A 19,074-nucleotide genomic window follows, 5' to 3' on the forward strand; every position below is an offset into this window, starting at 1 on the left:
ACAATCCCACTACGCACTGCCTCCCCACATAGGCAAAGGAAAAAACATATTTACAAGTAGCCCTTTCCACAGGAACTTCTCCAACTCAGCAGCAGAGTTACTCAATAAACTGAATGCTGCATTTGTTTCCGAACATCCGTCTGGCCAAGCGAGATCGATGGGAAAAGTGTACAGTAAACATGATACTACTCTACTCTGGTAAATAAAATATCGGTTGTAAGGAATCCACTCATGGCTCTGAGGGTGGTTCTGTGGTGAGAGAGTGAGCTCAAACAACAAGCTGTATTTACATAGCATCTTCAACATAAGATGCTCGCAGTGCCCAATGTGCGTGTGTTATTGAACACGATTCAGCAGGAGACACAATAAGAGACACCGGTGACAAAAAGATTGAAGGGGGTGTCTTAAAGGGAGGGGGGCAGGGGGATTCCAGAGTGCCCGGTCTCCCAGCAGTTGACGGTGTGACTGCCAATGATGGAACAACAGCAATGGGATTGAGCAAGAGGCCGAAACAGGAGGAGTGCAGAGATATTGACTGGTTAATGAAGGAAGGGCTGATCCTCTGACAGTGCGGCACTCCCTCAGTACTGACCCTCTGACAGTGCGGCACTCCCTCAGCACTGACCCTCCGACAGTGCGGCACTCCCTCAGCACTGACCCTCCGACAGTGCGGCACTCCCTCAGCACTGACCCTCTGACAGTGTGGCACTCCCTCAGCACTGACCCTCTGACAGTGCAGCACTCCCTCAGCACTGACCCTCTGACAGTGCAGCACTCCCTCAGCACTGACCCTCCGACAGTGCGGCACTCCCTCAGCACTGACCCTCTGACAGTGCGGCACTCCCTCAGCACTGACCCTCCGACAGTGCGGCACTCCCTCAGCACTGACCCTCCGACAGTGTGGCACTCCCTCAGCACTGACCTTCCGACAATGTGGCACTCCCTCAGCACTGACCCTCCAACAGTGGGGCACTCCCTCAGCACTGACCCTCCGACAGTGCGGCGCTCCCACAGCACTGACCCTCCGACAGTGCGGCACTCCCTCAGCACTGACCCTCCGACAGTGCGGCACTCCCTCAGCACTGACCCTCCGACAGTGCGGCACTCCCTCAGCACTAACCCTTTGAACCTGCTCCACCATTCATCACGATCATCCAACTCAATAGCCTAATCCTGCTTCCTCCCCATAACCTTTGATCCCATTCGCCCCAAGTGCTATATCCAGCCGCCTCTTGAATACATTCAATGTTTTGGCATCAACTACTTCCTGTGGTAATGAATTCCACAGGCTCACCACTCTTTGGGTGAAGAAATGTCTCCTCACCTCCGTCCTAAATGGTCTACCCCGAATCCTCAGACGGTGACCCCTGGTTCTGGACTCCCCGACCATCGGGAACATCCTCCCTACATCTGTCTAGTCCTGTTAGAATTTTATAAATCTCTATGAGATCCCCCCTCATTCATCTGAACTCCAGCGAAAACAATCCTAACCTAGTCAATCTCTCCTCATACATCAGTCCCGCCATCCCTGGAATCAGCCTGGTAAACCTCATATAGTCTCGGAGAGATCTTTCCGATCCAGAGACAAGAACGTGACCATCAGAGTGAGAAACGTGACAGCTTCCTAACCAACCAAGGGGACTGTACGAGACCACCCAGCCTCACAGTATCCACCCCCCCAACCATCCTCCTCGGGGCATTTAACACAAGACTCTCTCTCGTGCAGTTGTCTGTAACTGGGTAACCATTCCTTTCCTGTAAACAGACACGTCGGAGGCATAACCAGCTGTGATACATCAGCTGTATGTTAAAACTTTAATCTTAACAGCTACAGATCTTTCCTCCAATTTTTCAACAAAAAAAATCCCGATGCCATCTGTTAGCGGTCAAGACAACTGGAAGAACATTCTGCTTTAACCTATTCTTCCCCCCCCCCCCCCCCCCCAATAAAAAGCTGCAAAACAGTTCCATTGCACAATCGCGTGGGACCTTGATGTCCAAACATTTGCCTGTTCCCATGTTACTTGGCAGCCGGAGAAGCTGTAATTACTCAATCCCAGAAGCTGCGGCAGATTCCGCTGTTGTCTCGGGGTTCCCAGTGCTGCTATTTGCTTCTCTCTCTCGGGGTGAAGGGGGAAACACGGATCAACGGGAAAGTGCACTGACCCAGCGCTTGGCAGAGCGGGCTGCTGGAGCAATGGGCGGGCGACAGACAGGGAGGTCAGACGGGAAGGCGCACTCTTACGCCACCCCTCAACCACAGTTCTTAAAGCTGCGGCGTCGACAGAGACACAGCCTGGGAAATCTCGCCGACTACAGCCCGGAGAAGAGGAAACCAAGGACACGACAGAGGGTGTGAGGCAGCGATCAGAGCAGAGAGTGTTAAACTTCAATTTACACTCAAACGCCGCACGCACAAACGCGGCCCCCTCCCTCCCGCCCCGCGCAGACGTGGCCTGCCCCACGCAGACGTGGCCCTCTCCCTCCCGCTCCGCGCAGACGCGGCCCGCTCCCTCCCACCCCGCGCAAACGCGGCCCGCTCCCTCCCACCCCGCGCAAACGCGGCCCGCTCCCTCCCGCCCCGCGCAGACGCGGCCCGCTCCCTCCCGCCCCGCGCAGACGCGGCCCGCTCCCTCCCGCCCCGCGCAAACGCGGCCCGCTCCCTCCCGCCCCGCGCAAACGCGGCCTGCTCCCTCCCGCTCCGCGCAAACGCGGCCTGCTCCCTCCCGCTCCGCGCAAACGCGGCCCGCTCCCTCCCACTCCGCGCAAACGCGGCCCGCTCCCTCCCGCCCCGCGCAAACGCGGCCCGCTCTCTCCCGCTCCGCGCAAACACGTGCCGCTCTCTCCCGCTCCGCGCAAACGCGTGCCGCTCTCTCCCGCTCCGCGCAAACGCGGCCCGATCCCTCCCGCCCCGCGCAAACGCGGCCCGCTCTCTCCCGCTCCGCGCAAACACGTGCCGCTCTCTCCCGCTCCGCGCAAACGCGTGCCGCTCTCTCCCGCTCCGCGCAAACGCGTGCCGCTCTCTCCCGCTCCGCGCAAACGTGGACCCCTCCCTCCCAGCCCGCGCAAACGCAGACCTGTCTCCCACCCCGTGCAAACGCGACCCCTCTCTCCCGCCCCACGCAAACGCAGCCCCCTCCCTCCTGCCCCACGCAAACGCGCCCCCCCCTCTCCCGCTCCGCACAAACGCGGCCCCCTCTCTCCCGCTCCGCACAAACGCAGCCCCCTCCCTCCCGCCCCGCGCAAACGCGGCCCCCCCCTCTCCCACTCCCTCGGGTGAGCAGCACTCTTGCATCGCTGCATTTCTCTACGAATCAACAGACAGCTCCAGAAATGTTTTGCAGAATTCAGCTGCCGAATAAGCTTATTTCAAACAAACCACTTCACAACAGCTGAAAAACAGCACTGTATAATGACATTCCCTGCCCCCCACTTCTCAAAAACTATTTACTTCAGTGTTTTTTTAAAGTTACGTCAAGCCTGAAGCATATGGTACAAGTTACTGGAATCTCTTTACAGAGACGGCCACCACTAAACATGACACAACTTCACCTTCGTGCCACCTTCTCGCAACTACTGAACATTAGGGGCGGCACGGTGGTTAGCGCTGCTGCCTCACAGCGCCAGGGACCCAGGTTCAATTCCGGCCTTGGATCACTGTCTGTGCAGAGTCTGCACGTTCTCCCCGTGTCTGCGTGGGTTTCCTCCCACAGTCCAAAGATGTGCAGGTTAGGTGGATTGGCCATGCTAAATTGCCCCATAATATCCAAAGATGAGCAGGTTAGGTGGATTGGCCATGTTAAATTGCCCCTTAATATCCAACGATGTGCAAGTTAGGCGGATTGGCCATGCTAAATTGGCCCTTAGTGTCCAAACATGTGCAGGTTAGGTGGAATGGCCATGCTAAATTGCCCCTTAGTGTCCAAAGATGTGTAGGTTAGGTGGATTGTCTGTGTTAAATTGCCCCTTAATATCTAAAGATGTTCAGGTTAGGGGGATTAGCCATGGGATCGGGCAGGGTGGTGAGCCTGGGTAATATTCTCTGTCGGTGCAGACTTAAAGAACAAAGGAAATTACAGCACAGGAATAGGCCCTTCGGCCCTCCAAGCCTGCATCGACCTTGAAGCTCCCAGAATATTTGTTCCCATCAAGCAGTGCTGCCTTTACCCAGTGCGCCTCGCATAACGTCAATGGAATCTGCTCGTTTCCCAAACTAGAATATAAACCCCAAGGGCAGTGGTGTCTGTTGGCCTTTTGCTTCCTCAGAGGTCAAGAAATGGCCAGCTCCGGTCAGAAAGGTTCTAAAATTCATGTACTACCTCACTTACTTGGATATAATTTGGGCAAACCAAGTATCATTACTGAAGAAGAGATGGCACAGCCTGTTCCAGAAGTTCTGAGAGAAACAAATTTTAGTGAGCTGAAGGAAATCAGCATTAGTGGAGAAATGGTTTTGGGGGAACAGATGGGATTGAAGGTGGATAAATCTCCAGGTTCTGATCATCTTAAACTTAAGGAAGTGGCCCTGGAAATAGTAGCTCCATGACTCGATGGGCCAAATGGCCTCCTTCTGCACTGTAGGGATTCTATGATTCCAGCAACGGACATGGTTCAGGAATTGACATGGGGTCCCCAGGAGCAAGGTGGCATTCTTGAAAGGACAGTTAGAAGTCTCACAACACCAGGTTAAAGTCCAACAGGTTTATTTGGTAGCACAAGCTTTCGGAGTGTCACTCCTTCTTCAGGTGAGTGAAGAGTTGAAGAGTGAACTCCTCACTCACCTGAGGAAGGAGCGACACTCCGAAAGCTCGTGCTACCAAATAAACCTGTTGGGACTTTAACCTGGTGTTGTGAGACTACTTACTGTGCCCACCCCAGTCCAATGCCGGCATCTCCACAAAATCCTTGAAAGGTGCAGTAGTATTAGGGTGTCCGGGGCTTTAAGATTAACAGGAGACTGGGGAAAGAGTAGAGGCCACAATATGATGCAACAGCATCAAACGGGATGGTAGAGTAGTCTTGAATCTGGCCTAAGTCAAAATGAAGATGGTACCTAGTAAGGACTGTAGCCTATTGTGGTGATATAAACAGGGCCTAGTTTTAAGGCTGATAAAATTGGATATCCTAAATTAAAGAATTAGGCACATTGAAATCAAACACAGTCACACCGCAGGCAGGCCAATTGTACAATACACAAATGTGTCTGTGCCTGACCCATCAACCACCCATCAAAGGTCGTTACACTCTACTTGAGACTTAGCAGGAGATCATGGCACCTCATTGAAATGCATCGGTCTATTGTTAGAAGCCCAGATCGGGCCAGACTTTCTGTCACCAAGAGATCCTGTAGAAACCTTACCTGATAACAAGTTCAACAACATGGAGATGGACACCTGGGGGGCGGACCCTGGTGTCCTGTCAGGCAGACATCAAGAAACCCACTGGGTATTGGAACCCCCTCCTGGGACCTCATTGGCCGGAAGCCAGAGAAGTTACTGGAAAGGCAAGCAGGCTGGGGATAAAGGGACACACTCAGAGGCACACTGCTGCAAAGACTCGACGAGGGAGGCAGTTGTGACCATTCGGAAGACTGACCAGAGAAGGAAGGAAGGAAGAAGCTGCCATCGAGATTCACCTTCGTGACGACAGACCAGAGGGACTCAGAGAATCGAGCCTGCAGTTTAACCAAACCATCTTTACGGGTAGTATACTTGAATCTGGGGTATCCTCTTGTTTTATGTGGGTAATTTAAGGGTTAATAGTGTTATTATTAATAAACTTGTTGAACCTTTACTTGTGTTTGTCCTTTGTCCACCTTGCAAATAAGGGCACCGGGGTAAAACCTTGGAGTAAGTAAACTGGTTGAAAGTATCTGAGAATTAACAGGTACAACACTATATACATGAGTATTGCTATGTGTTATTAATAACCAGTTATTGTTCTACCATACAATAGCTCATTGCTTTCCTGAGCTGAGAGATTTAAATTGAAGCCAATTTTCTTTCTCTTGACTTACTTTAAGATGTTGTTTTTCCTGTTTTTGTCTAGTCATCACACTTCATGTTGCTGCCTCTGGATCCGGGCAGCAGCATTTTGGTTTCTGGAGTTTGCACACCCTTTTGTGATCTGGCTAGGTCCTTCGAGTCTGCTTTTGATTGGGTTTTGCAACACAGCTATTGTTGAAGAATTAAATTAAAGCCCCTAGACCTCTCCGAGAGACGATGTAATATCCTACAACATGGTGGGAGCAGGTAAAGGATCCCCAGGTCCTTAGGAATAAAGAAGTGGAGAAATTGCAGTCCGACCTGAGGGAAGCGAACCTAATTTGAAGATCTTGAGTGTGAACTTGGCGAACACCCAAGAAGCTCCAGTCCAGGGGTGGGTTGAGGGGCTGAAGCGTTGACAACAATCAGCCCGGAGGAACACCCCTGGAGCACGCGGTGGTCTGCTGCGAGACCTGATCAAAAGCAGAGTCAAAGGACCTAGCCAAATCACAAAAGGGTGAGCAAACTCCAAAAAACAAAAAGGCTGCTGCCCAGATCCAGAGCAACAACACAAAAAGTGTGGCGACCAGACAAAAAGGGGGGAAAACAACATCTCAGAAGAAAGTCAAGAGGAATAGAAATTGGCTTAGATTTAACTCTCCAAACTCAGGAAAAGCGACCAGCTGGCCAAATCGATTTGTTCAAAAGATTTTCTGGAGAATCACTGAAGGTTAAAACTGGTTTGTCACACTGACACGGGGCTGCCAAACCCTGAACAGCTTGGGAAGAGAGGAAACAATTTGTGTAGCGCCATTTAAAAGAAAATGAAAGTCATACTCTCCTGTGCTGAAAGCAACCATGCGTGGTAAAACTGCCAGACCAATGAAGGCAGACGGAAGGACCAAACTAGGAGCAGAATTGGGCTTTATGAGGAAAGGAAACAAAGGCTGAACAAGTGAATGCATTATTATATTCAGTAGGTTCCATAGCCGATGACATAATTGCCAGTCAGCCTGGGAGGGATTGTCGTCAGTGCAGGCTTGATGGGCCGAATGGCCTCCTTCTCCACGCAGACACGAGGAGAATGTGCAAACTCTTTATAGGCCGCACTCACCACAGCACTGACACCGGACACTATACGATATGACTAAAAGCACAGATTAAACAAGGTAAAGACTAAATACGCCACCTCCCCAGCAGAAAGAAAACAGCAAAACCCACGCAACGTGTCAGCTGGGAGCCAAAATCAATGACTGGAAAACTGTTCAGACTTTAAACAGCATCAGAAAGACAATTCTCTGTAACAAGGACACGGTGGCACAGTGGTTAGCACTGCCGCCTCAGTGCCAGGGACCCGGGTTCGATTCCGGCCTCGGGTCACTCACTATGTGTGGAGTCTGCACGTTCTCCCTGCGTCTGCGTGGGTTTCCTCCGGGTGCTCCAGCTTCCTCCCGCACTCCAAAGACATGCGGGTTGGGTTGATTGGCCATGCTAAATTGTCCCTTCATGTCCGTGGGATTAGCAGGGTAAATGAGGGTTATGGGGATAGGGTCAGGGTGGGATTGTGGTTGGTGCAGACTCGATGGGCCAAATGGCCTCCTTCTGCACTGTAGGGATTCTATGAAGTGCATCTTCATTCAGCACCAGTCTCCCACTGCTAGCGACTCTCTGTGCCCTGTTTATGACAATTCTCACATCTGCGGACAGCAAGCGCACCTTTCTGTCACCAATGAAGCTTTATAATCCAGATGTTGGGTGTACTGTGGCACTTCAATACAGTATGAAGTGCCGTCAGCTACGGCAGGACGTTGGATAAAGGGGTGGAGCCAAGGGGAGAGACGGGAGCAAGTGAGAACAGTTCCATCCATCTGCTTAAGGCTCAAAGTTTTTTTTAAAGTTTATTTATTAGTGTCGCAAGTAGGCTTACATTAACACTGCAATGAAGTTACTGTGAAAATCCCTTAGTCGCCACACTCTGGTGCCTGTTCGGGTACACTGAGGGAGAATTTAGCACAGCCAATGCACCTAACCAGCACGTCTTTCAGACTGTGGGAGGAAACCCACGCAGACACGGGGAGAACATGCAGACTCCGCACAGACAGTAACCCAAGCCGGGAATTGAAGCCGGGTCCCTGGCGCTGTGAGGCAGCAGTGCTAACCACTGTGCCACCCAAGAGGTTTTGGGAATGTGGGAAAAATTTGTGCCCACAAGTGATGAGAGGAGGGGTTGGGGCTGAATATTGGGTGCTATCTAGCCGTTCCCAGGCAACTGGGAGTGGCACGGTGGCACAGTGGTTAACACTGCTGCCTCACAGCGCCAGGGACACGGGCTCGATTCCCGGCTTGGGTTACTGTCTGTGCGGAGTCTGCATGTTCTCCCCGTGTCTGCGTGGGTTTCCTCCCGGGTGCTCTGGTTTTCATAGAATCATAGAATCCCTACAGTGCAGAAGGAGGCCATTCGGCCCATCGAGTCTGCACCGACCACAATCCCACCCAGGCCCTACCCCCACATATTTTACCCGCTAATCCCTCTAACCTACGCATCTCAGGACTCTAAGGGGCAATTTTTTTTAACCTGGCCAATCAACCTAACCCGCACATCTTTGGACTGTGGGAGGAAACCGGAGTACCTGGAGGAAACCCACGCAGACACGAGGAGAATGTGCAAACTCCACACAGACAGTGACCCGAGTCGGGAATCGAACCCGGGACCCTGGAGCTGTGAAGCAGCAGTGCTAACCACTGTGCTACCGTGCCGCCCCTTTCTCCCACAGTCCGAAAGACGTGCTGGTTAGCGTGCATTAGACGTGCTAAATTCTCCCTCAATGTACCCGAACAGGAGTGTGGCGACTAGGGGATTTTCACAGTAACTTCATTGCAGTGTTAATGTAAGCCTACTTGCGACACTAATAAATAAAAAAACCTTTACTTTAAAAAAAAAACTCTCGTGAACCCAGAGGAAAGGTGCGACATGTGGAAAGCAGCAAAACCTTCGATACATTGCTAACCGATCTCCAATGGCTTTGCCCCCAGTAACATGGGATTGTGTGTGATGGCAGCAGCCATTACAGCAAGCACTGCACAATGTAACACTCTGTTATGGCACAGTTCAACATGACTCAACCAGTTCCTCCAGGTCCACCAGGATTAATTGCTGTAAATGGACTCTTCAGAGAACAGTTAGAGTGTTAACGGTTAGAACTGCAGCACTGCTCATAAATCTCCAACTATCAGAAAGAATTCAGTCACTCCCGCCTCCCCCCACTCCCCCCTTGGATTTGATACCAGACAGGCAGGAGGGAGACGTGGGCTGGGGCAGAGAGTAAAGAATTGAAACCCAGGCAACCCTGCGAGTGGCGGGTAAAACAGAGGAGGAGGCCATTCGGCCTTGCTCCGCCATTCATTACAATCATGGCTGATTATCGAATTGGTATTTGCTACCAAATGACGTTTGCTACCAAATAAACCTGTTGGACTTTAACCTGGTGTTGTTAAAACTGTTACTGTGATTATCGAATTATTAGCACTGCTGCCTCACAGCCCCAGGGATCCGGGTTCGATTCCCGGCTTGGGTCACTGTCTGTGCGGAGTCTGCACGTTCTCCCCCGTGTCTGCGTGGGTTTCCTCTCCCACACTCCAAGATGTGCAGGTTAGGTGGATTGGCCGTGCTAAATCACCCCTTAGTGTGCGTCAGGGGGATTCGCGGGGTAAATACGTGGGGTAACGGGGATAGGGCCGAGGTAAGATGCTCTGCTGGAGAGTCGGTGCAGACTCGATGGGCCAAATGGCCTCCTTCTGCACCGTAGGGATTCTATGATCATGTACGGCCGCCCGAGTCAGAACGGACAGGACTCCCTCAGAGAGCCCGTGAGTACCGCGCAGACGGCCTGTGTGGGTATTTGTATCTGACGGGCGAAAATGCCCTACTCTCCCCTCTCCCCCTATTGCTGTTAGGACAAGGCAGCACTCAACCAAGGAGTGGAAAACCAGCTGAGTTACTGATTCTCTGCCCCCCCCCTTCCCCCACTCCATCAAATGGAGGGGAGGCGAGGACAACTTTATGGCAGGCTGATTAAATCGGGCCTATATGTGCTCTACAGTTTAAAGAAGTCCATACGTTTAAGGCTGTGAGATGGACAGACTTTTGGATCGGGATTTAACTGCCTCGTTCATCCCGAATCCCGCTCAAGGTCAACGAATCTTTCTATAGTCCGCCTCTCGCCCGCTCCGATTCCCGTGACGGGTGGGACGGTAAAATTCCAGCCCTTGTGTCACTCAGGGAAACAATGGATACTGAATCCCGACCGTGCAGAAAGAGGCCCAAAGAGATTACCCAATGAAGAACCTCCTTCAGCGCCTCACTATTCGATTAGTGGGCGTTAAGTGGCTCAAGAATCTCCCGCGCGAGACTGGAGTTTGCGCTTGATCTCGGGGCAGACGACAGACAGACAGACAGAGAGCGGGCATCACACCCATCAACACTGTCGACAACTCTCACCAACCTTTACAGATGCACCATAGAAAGCATTCTTTCTGGTTGTATCACAGCTTGGTATGGCTCCTGCTCTGCCCAAGACCGCAAGAAACTGCAAAAGGTAATGAATGTAGCCCAATCCATCACGCAAACCAGCCTCCCATCCATTGACTCTGTCTACACTTCCCACTGCCTCGGCAAAGCAGCCAGCATAATTAAGGACCCCACGCACCCCAGACATTCTCTCTTCCACCTTCTTCCATCGAGAAAAAGATATAAAAGTCGGAGGTCACGTACCAACCGACTCAAGAACAGCTTCTTCCCTGCTGCCGTCAGACTTTTGAATGGACCTACCTCGCATTAAGTTGATCTTTCTCTGCACCCTAGCTATGACTGTAACACTAAATTCTGCACTCTTTCCTTTCCTTCTCTATGAACAGCATGCTTAGTCTGTATAACGCAAAGAAACAATACTTTCCACTGTATGTTAATACATGTGACAATAATAAATCAAATCAAGAAGCCTCAGACAGGAGTTGAACAACTGGCTCAGAGATAAAGTCCATGTTGTGGAGTTGTCGGTGTTGGACTGGGGTGGGCACAGTAAGAAGTCTCACAACACCAGGTTAAAGTCCAACAGGTTTATTTGGAATCACAAGCTTGCGGAGCGCTGCTCCTTCCTCAGGTGAGTGTACAGGTCCAAGGGAGAGGGGATTCCCATTGATACCAATATGCCATACTTGGCCACATGCTGTCATGGGGGAGGGGGGAGTCAGTCACGCGCTTGTCTGAGAAACACAACACTCGAAGTTCAAGCCCCACTCCCAGGGCCTCAGAACGTCGAGGGAGGGAGCGCCGCACTGTCAGAGGGTCAGCGCTGAGGGAGCGCCGCACTGTCAGAGGGTCAGCGGTGAGGGAGCGCCGCACTGTCAGTGGGTCAGCGCCCAGGGAGCGCCGCACTGTCAGAGGGTCAGTGCTGAGGGAGTGCTGCACTGTCAGAGGGTCAGTGCTGAGGGAGTGCCGCACTGTCAGAGGGTCAGCGCTGAGGGAGCGCCGCACTGTCAGAGGGTCAGCGCTGAGGGAGCGCCGCACTGTTAGAGGGTCAGCACTGAGGGAGCACCGCACTGTCAGAGGGTCAGCGCTGAGGGAGCGCCGCACTGTTAGAGGGTCAGCACTGAGGGAGCACCGCACTGTCAGAGGGTCAGCGCTGAGGGAGCGCCGCGCTGTCAGAGGGTCAGTACTGAGGGAGCACCGCACTGTCAGAGGGTCAGCGCCGAGGGAGCGCCGCACTGTCAGAGGGTCAGTGCTGAGGGAGTGCCGCACTGTCAGAGGTGCTGACTTTGAGATGAGAGATTGAACTGAGGCTCCAGCTGCCTGCTTGGGTAGATCTAAAAGACAACACAGCAGCACCTCTCCTTGTAATCCGGCCAATATCTACCCCCGTATTGCGATAACGAGCAGCTCAGCTGCAATCACTGAAGCAATGACCTGGTCATTATCACATTGCTGTGGGAGCTTGCTGTGCACAGAGTGACTGCACATAACATGGTGGCGCAGTGGTTAGCACTGCTGTCTCACAGCGCCAGGGACCCAGGTTCAATTCTCAGCTTGGGTCACTGTCTGTGTGGAGTCTGCACGTTCTCCCCGTGTCTGTGTGGGTTTCCTCCGGGTGCTCCAGTTTCCTCCCACAGTCCAAAGATGTGTAGGTTAGGTGGATTGGCCATGATAAATTGCCCCTTAGTGTCCAAAGATGTACAGGTTAGGAGGATGAACAAGGTTAATATGTGGGGGTTATGGCGATAAAAGGCTGGGTCGGTGCAAACTCGATGGGCCGAATGGCCTCCTGCTGCACTGTGGGGATTCTTTAATACTATGACCACACCTCAAAATGCAAACCGCTGGCTGCAAACGAGATATCCAGCAAGCGCGGAAACGGCTGCGTCAGTGCAAGTTCTCTCTCACGTCTGAGGAATAGCCCAAAACGGACACATGGCAGACAACAAACGGCACAAGGAGCGGGAAAAGAAAATACGGGACGCAGCTTCAGAGGAAGAAAAGAACTTGGATCCAGATACCCAGCGAGTAAAGTTTCGCTGATGGATAGAGTATCCCCCCCCGTGACCTCTCCTTTTCCAGAGAGTATCACACACACCACCCTCACACACACCACCCTCACTTCACAAAAACCTCTGCTCCTTTCCCAACTTTGCAGTTTTGGCATCAAGTGAGCCATTTGTTGAATTACATGAAACAGCTTCCATTATTTACAAACGTCCATCCCACTGCCTCTCCCAAACAGTAAAAATTAAAACAGCAGCAAAACGGACCACTCGCGTTGGAAATAATTCACTGCTGCACCACTCTATGCTCTCACACACACTCACTCATTGGGGTCACTAATACATCTCTGTTACAGCCTTACGCCTCTGCCAGGGGCTGTCAGATTGTTGAGGGGCTATGACTGGTCTCTGAAACACCAGGTTTAGGGAGTTGGAGACTGGCGAGGTCCCCCAGCAAGCTGGTGGAGGGACACCTGCACTTGTCAAAATAGGAAAATACGGGTTACTATTGTGGGCAATGTGAACAACCACTGAGATGGGGAGAGGGGAAACGGGAGAGGGCAGGGGGGAGAGAGGGAATGAGAGAGGGGGGAGAGGGGGAGCGGGAGAGGGGGCAGGGGGGAGAGAGGGAACGGGAGAGGGGGTAGGGGGAGAGAGGGAACAAGGGGGAGAGAGGGAACGAGAAAGGGGCCAGGGGGAGAGAGGGAACGAGAGAGGGGCCAGGGGGAGAGAGGGAACGAGAGAGGGGCCAGGGGGAGAGAGGGAACGAGAGAGGGGCCAGGGGGAGAGAGGGAACGAGAGAGGGGCCAGGGGGAGAGAGGGAACGAGAGAGGGGCCAGGGGGAGAGAGGGAACGAGAGAGGGGCCAAGGGGGAGAGAGGGAACGAGAGAGGGGCCAAGGGGGAGAGAGGGAACGAGAGAGGGGCCAAGGGGGAGAGAGGGAACGAGAGAGGGGCCAGGGGGAGAGAGGGAACGAGAGAGGGGCCAGGGTAGAGTGGGAACGAGAGAGGGGCCAGGGGGAGAGAGGGAACGAGAGAGGGGCCAGGGGGAGAGAGGGAACGAGAGAGGGGCCAAGGGGGAGAGAGGGAACGAGAGAGGGGCCAAGGGGGAGAGAGGGAACGAGAGAGGGGCCAAGGGGGAGAGAGGGAACGAGAGAGGGAACGAGAGAGGGGCCAAGGGGGAGAGAGGGAACGAGAGAGGGGCCAAGGGGGAGAGAGGGAACGAGAGAGGGGCCAAGGGGGAGAGAGGGAACGAGAGAGGGGCCAAGGGGGAGAGAGGGAACGAGAGAGGGGCCAAGGGGGAGAGAGGGAACGAGAGAGGGGCCAAGGGGGAGAGAGGGAACGAGAGAGGGGCCAAGGGGGAGAGAGGGAACGAGAGAGGGGCCAAGGGGGAGAGGGGGAACGAGAGAGGGGCCAAGGGGGAGAGAGGGAACGAGAGAGGGGCCAAGGGGGAGAGAGGGAACGAGAGAGGGGCCAAGGGGGAGAGAGGGAACGAGAGAGGGGCCAAGGGGGAGAGAGGGAACGAGAGAGGGGCCAAGGGGGAGAGAGGGAACGAGAGAGGGGCCAAGGGGGAGAGAGGGAACGAGAGAGGGGCCAAGGGGGAGAGAGGGAACGAGAGAGGGGCTAAGGGGGAGAGAGGGAACGAGAGAGGGGCCAAGGGGAGAGAGGGAACGAGAGAGGGGCCAGGGGGAGAGAGGGAACGAGAGAGGGGCCAGGGGGAGAGAGGGAACGAGAGAGGGGCCAGGGGGAGAGAGGGAACGAGAGAGGGGCCAGGGGGAGAGAGGGAACGAGAGAGGGGCCAGGGGGAGAGAGGGAACGAGAGAGGGGTCAGGGGGAGAGAGGGAACGAGAGAGGGGCCAGGGGGAGAGAGGGAACGAGAGAGGGGCCAGGGGGAGAGAGGGAACGAGAGAGGGGCCAGGGGGAGAGAGGGAACGAGAGAGGGGCCAGGGGGAGAGAGGGAACGAGAGAGGGGCCAGGGGGAGAGAGGGAACGAGAGAGGGGCCAGGGGGAGAGAGGGAACGAGAGAGGGGCCAGGGGGAGAGAGGGAACGAGAGAGGGGCCAGGGGAAGAGAGGGAACGAGAGAGGGGACAGGGGAAGAGAGGGAACGAGAGAGGGGCCAGGGGAAGAGAAGGAACGAAAGAGGGGCCAGGGGGAGAGAGGGAACGAGAGGGGGGCCGGGGGGAGAGAGGGAACGGGAGAGGGGGCAGGGGGAGAGAGAGAGTGAGAAGGGGAGGGGGAAAGAGAGAGACAAGATGGAAGACGGGGAGCTGAAGAGGAATAATACCACACAAACGAAAATAAACAAGGAAATCTCCAAGGCAAAGTTACAGATATAGAGAAGGATTAACAATGAAAATCCGTGCAGTGACATGGGAGAAAATTAAACTCTGTCTGAACAAAACAAAGATGAACTGGGAAACAAATCAAATAAAATTCAAACAAAGTGGGAAAGAGAAATCAATCACAGGTCAGATTCGTAAGGGAAATACAACTCATTTCCTTCCCCACTATGTACTCGAGGAACGGCATGTTTTGTCTGCATAGCGTGCAAGAAACACTCCTTTTCACTGGATCCTCCTTCATGTGACAATAATAAATCAAATCAAAATGTGGCAGGTTAAAGAATCAAGACAGGAAAGACAAAGGAGGAATTAAAATTAACCAAAAGCTGGAAAAATAAAACAAAAAAGTGAAAAACAAGATACTAAAATTCTAGATTCAAAGGACACCGAATAACAGAAGGAAAAGGCTGATTAAACTGCAACCTCAACAGATAGGAGAGCGAGACAAACCAAACAGAAGGAGGGAAAATTAAAGATCAAATGTAAACACTTGAAATTGAAGCTATGTTCACAATTCGAACAGGAAAGATAAAGGAACAGAAAGGCTGATTTAAATTCAAACACAAAACAGTAACAAAAATAACAGCTCAGAAATTAACTAAAAATTATGTGTGTGTGTGGGGGGGGGGGGGGTGGGAAACTTTTTGTTTCTTTAAATAAAATAGGAAGGTTCCCTCCAACCTGGAAAACTTGTGGAAAAATAGATACAATCCCAGGTAACAAAAGCAAAACAACCTCCTCCCCAGAAAAGTAGCAATAAGGGAAAAACAGACAGAGGGAGAGAGACAGGAACCACGGCAAGTTCCAGTCAAGAGACCGATAGAACAAGACAACAATCAGAAAGATAAGGAAAAGGGAAAAAGCAGAAAGGAAACAGCAGAAACATGAAAACAAAGGAGGGGGGGGGGGGAAAGAGAGAAAACCTGTTCAGCGCCAAGCTAAACTGATAAAAGGCAATAGATTCAGACTGAAGAATAAACCACAAGTACAAGACAACTGTAAACATCAACTCAATCTGAAGTCGTCGCAGGAACCAACAACAGAAAAAGACAAGCAGATTAAAAGCAACAGATAAAAGAAATTAGGAAATAAACATAGAAGATATGTAAATAAGCATTCCTGGGGGTTTTTTTTGGGGGGGAATTAAACATAAATACAGAGGGGTGGGGAAAGAGGCGAAGGTGGGATTTCGGTAGGTAGGTGGTTCACAGCCTGGGAGAGAACATCCCCCTCATTGGTGGTGGGGGGGGTGGGGGGGGTGGGGGTCAGATTGCAAACTGGGACCCTCCAACTGCCCCACACACAAAACAAAAGCAACCACAAAATGTGTCCTGTGATCATTCTCAGGGTTACGGCGATATGTTTTTCTTAAATGACTCTTGTTCACATGCCCACATTCATTTTACCCTTTGCTCCTAGCTTCACCCTCCCCTCTCCGCAACCCCTCAAAAGGGGGGGAAACAGGTGGGCTTACACACTACACCCACAATCGCCCCCCCCCCCCCCGCCCCCCGCCAGAACATTTCGAGTTCAACAAACGCACCCGATGGTCACGAAACCCAAACAACATCTTGAACTTTGGAACGACTGTTTTTTTTAAATTAAGACGCGAGATCATTCCTTTGTTTCAAATAAAAGGAAATCGCAAGACAAAACTTTCTTTTTTGCCACATTTCTCAGGATTACAGGCACTGAAAAAGTAGTAACGTAGACAAAAATACACCTGAAAGTAAAATTAATTTAAATAAACATAATAGCAAGGATACAGATCAGAGCAATTACTCGCTAATCATCAGGTATATTAATGGATAACTTATTCATTTGAGAATAACTTAGCTCCCAAAGTTAGACGAAAGATGTAGAGGAAAAGTTTAAAGATTGCATTGTTTTATGGAAACATTTATCAATGATTATTAGGAAGTTTGAAGGCGTAGATTTTCTGAAAGAGGGGGAGAGAGAGAAGAAAGCAAAAAAACAAAGTCTGGAGGAAAATTCTACTTACTTTCCGCATCCGTGTGTCCCAGAGTGAGAGAGGTACAGACAACGAGCAAACCCCAGAACAAGGTCACAGTCTTTGTTCCACACTTGCTTCCCATTCGGGGGGTACAAGGAATCATCCTGGCTGACCCCACCGTCAAAAAAAACAACAACGCCACGACAAAAACAACAAAGAAAAATAAATAAATCTTAACCCCCCCCCTCCCTCCCTCCCTCCCCCCCCCAAAAAAAAACCACCCCTTAACTTTCTAACCAAAGAGGTGGTTTGGGGGGGGGGGGGGGGGGGGAGAAAAACAGATGGGAGCAGAGCGGAAAATTTCAGGGAAACATTTGTGTGGAATTTGTGACTTAAGGGGAGAGAGGGGAGGAAAACAGGGATTTGGGGGGAGGGGGGGGGCTTTTAAATTCTCCCTTAAAGGAGGAGACAAGGGAAAGAGGGGGGGAATTAGGGAAGTTAACTGTTGCAAATTAAAGATGTTTTCTTCCTTTGGTGACACTGTCTCCCTCTTTGGTTTCAACCTCCTCTGTGTTTCATTGTAAAGACTAGGGAACAGCAAGAGTCCCCATCCTCTGGTTCCATCATTCCTTTAAGGGGGAAAAAAAAACCACAGAAACAAGAGAGAAAAATAAATGTATCCTTTTTAAGAGAAAAATAAACCTGTATAATTTTTTGGTGCTGATTTTTTTCCTCTCTCTGTCTCACATCCAGTTCACAGCAACATCTTCTCTTCTCTCCCCAGTTATTTGCTGCTGGATTCTTACCCCCCTCTGTATTTTGGCGGGGGGGGGGGGGGGGGTTGAATCCTCCCCCCTTGTTGTTTGTTTGGGAGAGCAGAAGGAGGGGGAGGGCTGGGGAAGCGTGGCGCCTCTCAGGGCTTTTCCAGGGGGGTGGAAAGGGGAGGAAGGGGGGGGATGTTGTCTGCTGTGTCGCTTTCCCCCCCCCGGGAAGATGCGCCCCTGTCCCTGGGGCAGTGCTAGCCTGGCTCCGGGAGGAGGTTGAAGGGGGGCGGGCGGAGGGAGGAGGAGGGGGGGGGGGGGGGTTCGAGGCTGTGTGTCTCTGTCTGAGTGTCGGTGCTGCCGCTCCGCCGCCGCTGTCTCAGTGACTCAGCCCCGCTGGTAAACAGGCTGACTCACACAGCAGCCCCGGCAACCCGACCTGGACTCGGAGCCGGACTGACTGTGACTGCCTGCACAGGGGACTAGCCTGGACTGGGGAGACTAGCCTGGACTGGGGAGACTAGCCTGGACTGGGGGGACTAGCCTGGACACCCAGACTGGGGGGACTAGCCTGGACTGGGGAGACTAGCCTGGACACCCAGGCTGGGGGGACTAGCCTGGACTGAGGAGATTAGCCTGGACACCCAGACTGGGGGGACTAGCCTGGACTGGGGGGACTGGCCTGGACACCCAGACTGGGGGGACTAGCCTGGACTGGGGGGACTGGCCTGGACTGGGGGGTCTAGCTCGGACTGGGAGGTCTAGCTCAGACTGGGGGGACTACCCGCTCAGGGGGACTAGGTGGGACTGGGGGGACTAACTCAGACAGGGGGACCAGCCTGGACTGGGGGGACTAGCCCGGACTGGGGGGACTAACCCGGACTGGGGGGACTAACTCAGACAGGGGGGCTAGCCCGGACTGGGGGGACAAACCCAGACTGGGGGACTAGCCTGGACTGGGGGGACTAACTCAGAGAGGGGGGACTAGCTCGCACAGGAGGACTAGCCCAGACTGGGGGGACTAACTCAGACGGGAGGACTAGCCCAGACCCTGAGACTGGGGGGGGGGGGGGGGGAGGGGCTAGTTCAGATGGAGCGACTAGCCCAGAGTGGAGGGACTAGCCTAGACACCCAGACTGGGGTGACTAGCTCAGACAGGGGGGATTAGCCCACACGGGGGACCAGCCCAGACTGGGGTGATGAGCCTAGACTGGGGGGACGAGCACAGATTGGAACGACTGGCCCGGATTGGGGGGGGGGGATGAGCCCACACGGTGGGGGGGGGGGGGGGGGGGGATCCAGACACTGAGACTGGGGGGACTAGCCCAGAAACCCAGACTGGGGGGGCTAGTCCAGACACACAGACTGGGGGGACTAGCCCAGACTGGGGGGACCAGCCCAGACTGGGGAGATCACCCCAGACACTGAGACAGGGGGGACTAGCCCAGTTTGGGGGGACTAGACCAGACTGGGAGGACTACCCCAGACTGGGGGGGAGAT

The 19,074-nt window shown here is 53.0% G+C and overlaps 1 protein-coding gene across 1 annotated transcript in view; it reads right to left on the reverse strand.

The window, feature by feature from the left end:
- Positions 1 to 17,896, reverse strand: part of LOC144487568 (insulin-like growth factor 1 receptor) — a gene marked incomplete at its 3' end in the record, with an annotated part of 75,274 nt that extends 57,378 nt beyond the window's left edge. The window contains exon 1 of the mRNA XM_078205651.1: positions 16,862 to 17,896. Within this exon, the coding sequence (XP_078061777.1) occupies positions 16,862 to 16,976 (115 nt within the window). The remainder of the gene's footprint in view (positions 1 to 16,861) is intronic.
- Between the last annotated feature and the right edge of the window lie 1,178 nt (positions 17,897 to 19,074).

This window comes from Mustelus asterias, unplaced genomic scaffold (assembly GCF_964213995.1).
Source record: "Mustelus asterias unplaced genomic scaffold, sMusAst1.hap1.1 HAP1_SCAFFOLD_883, whole genome shotgun sequence".
Taxonomy (NCBI): Eukaryota; Metazoa; Chordata; class Chondrichthyes; order Carcharhiniformes; family Triakidae; genus Mustelus; species Mustelus asterias.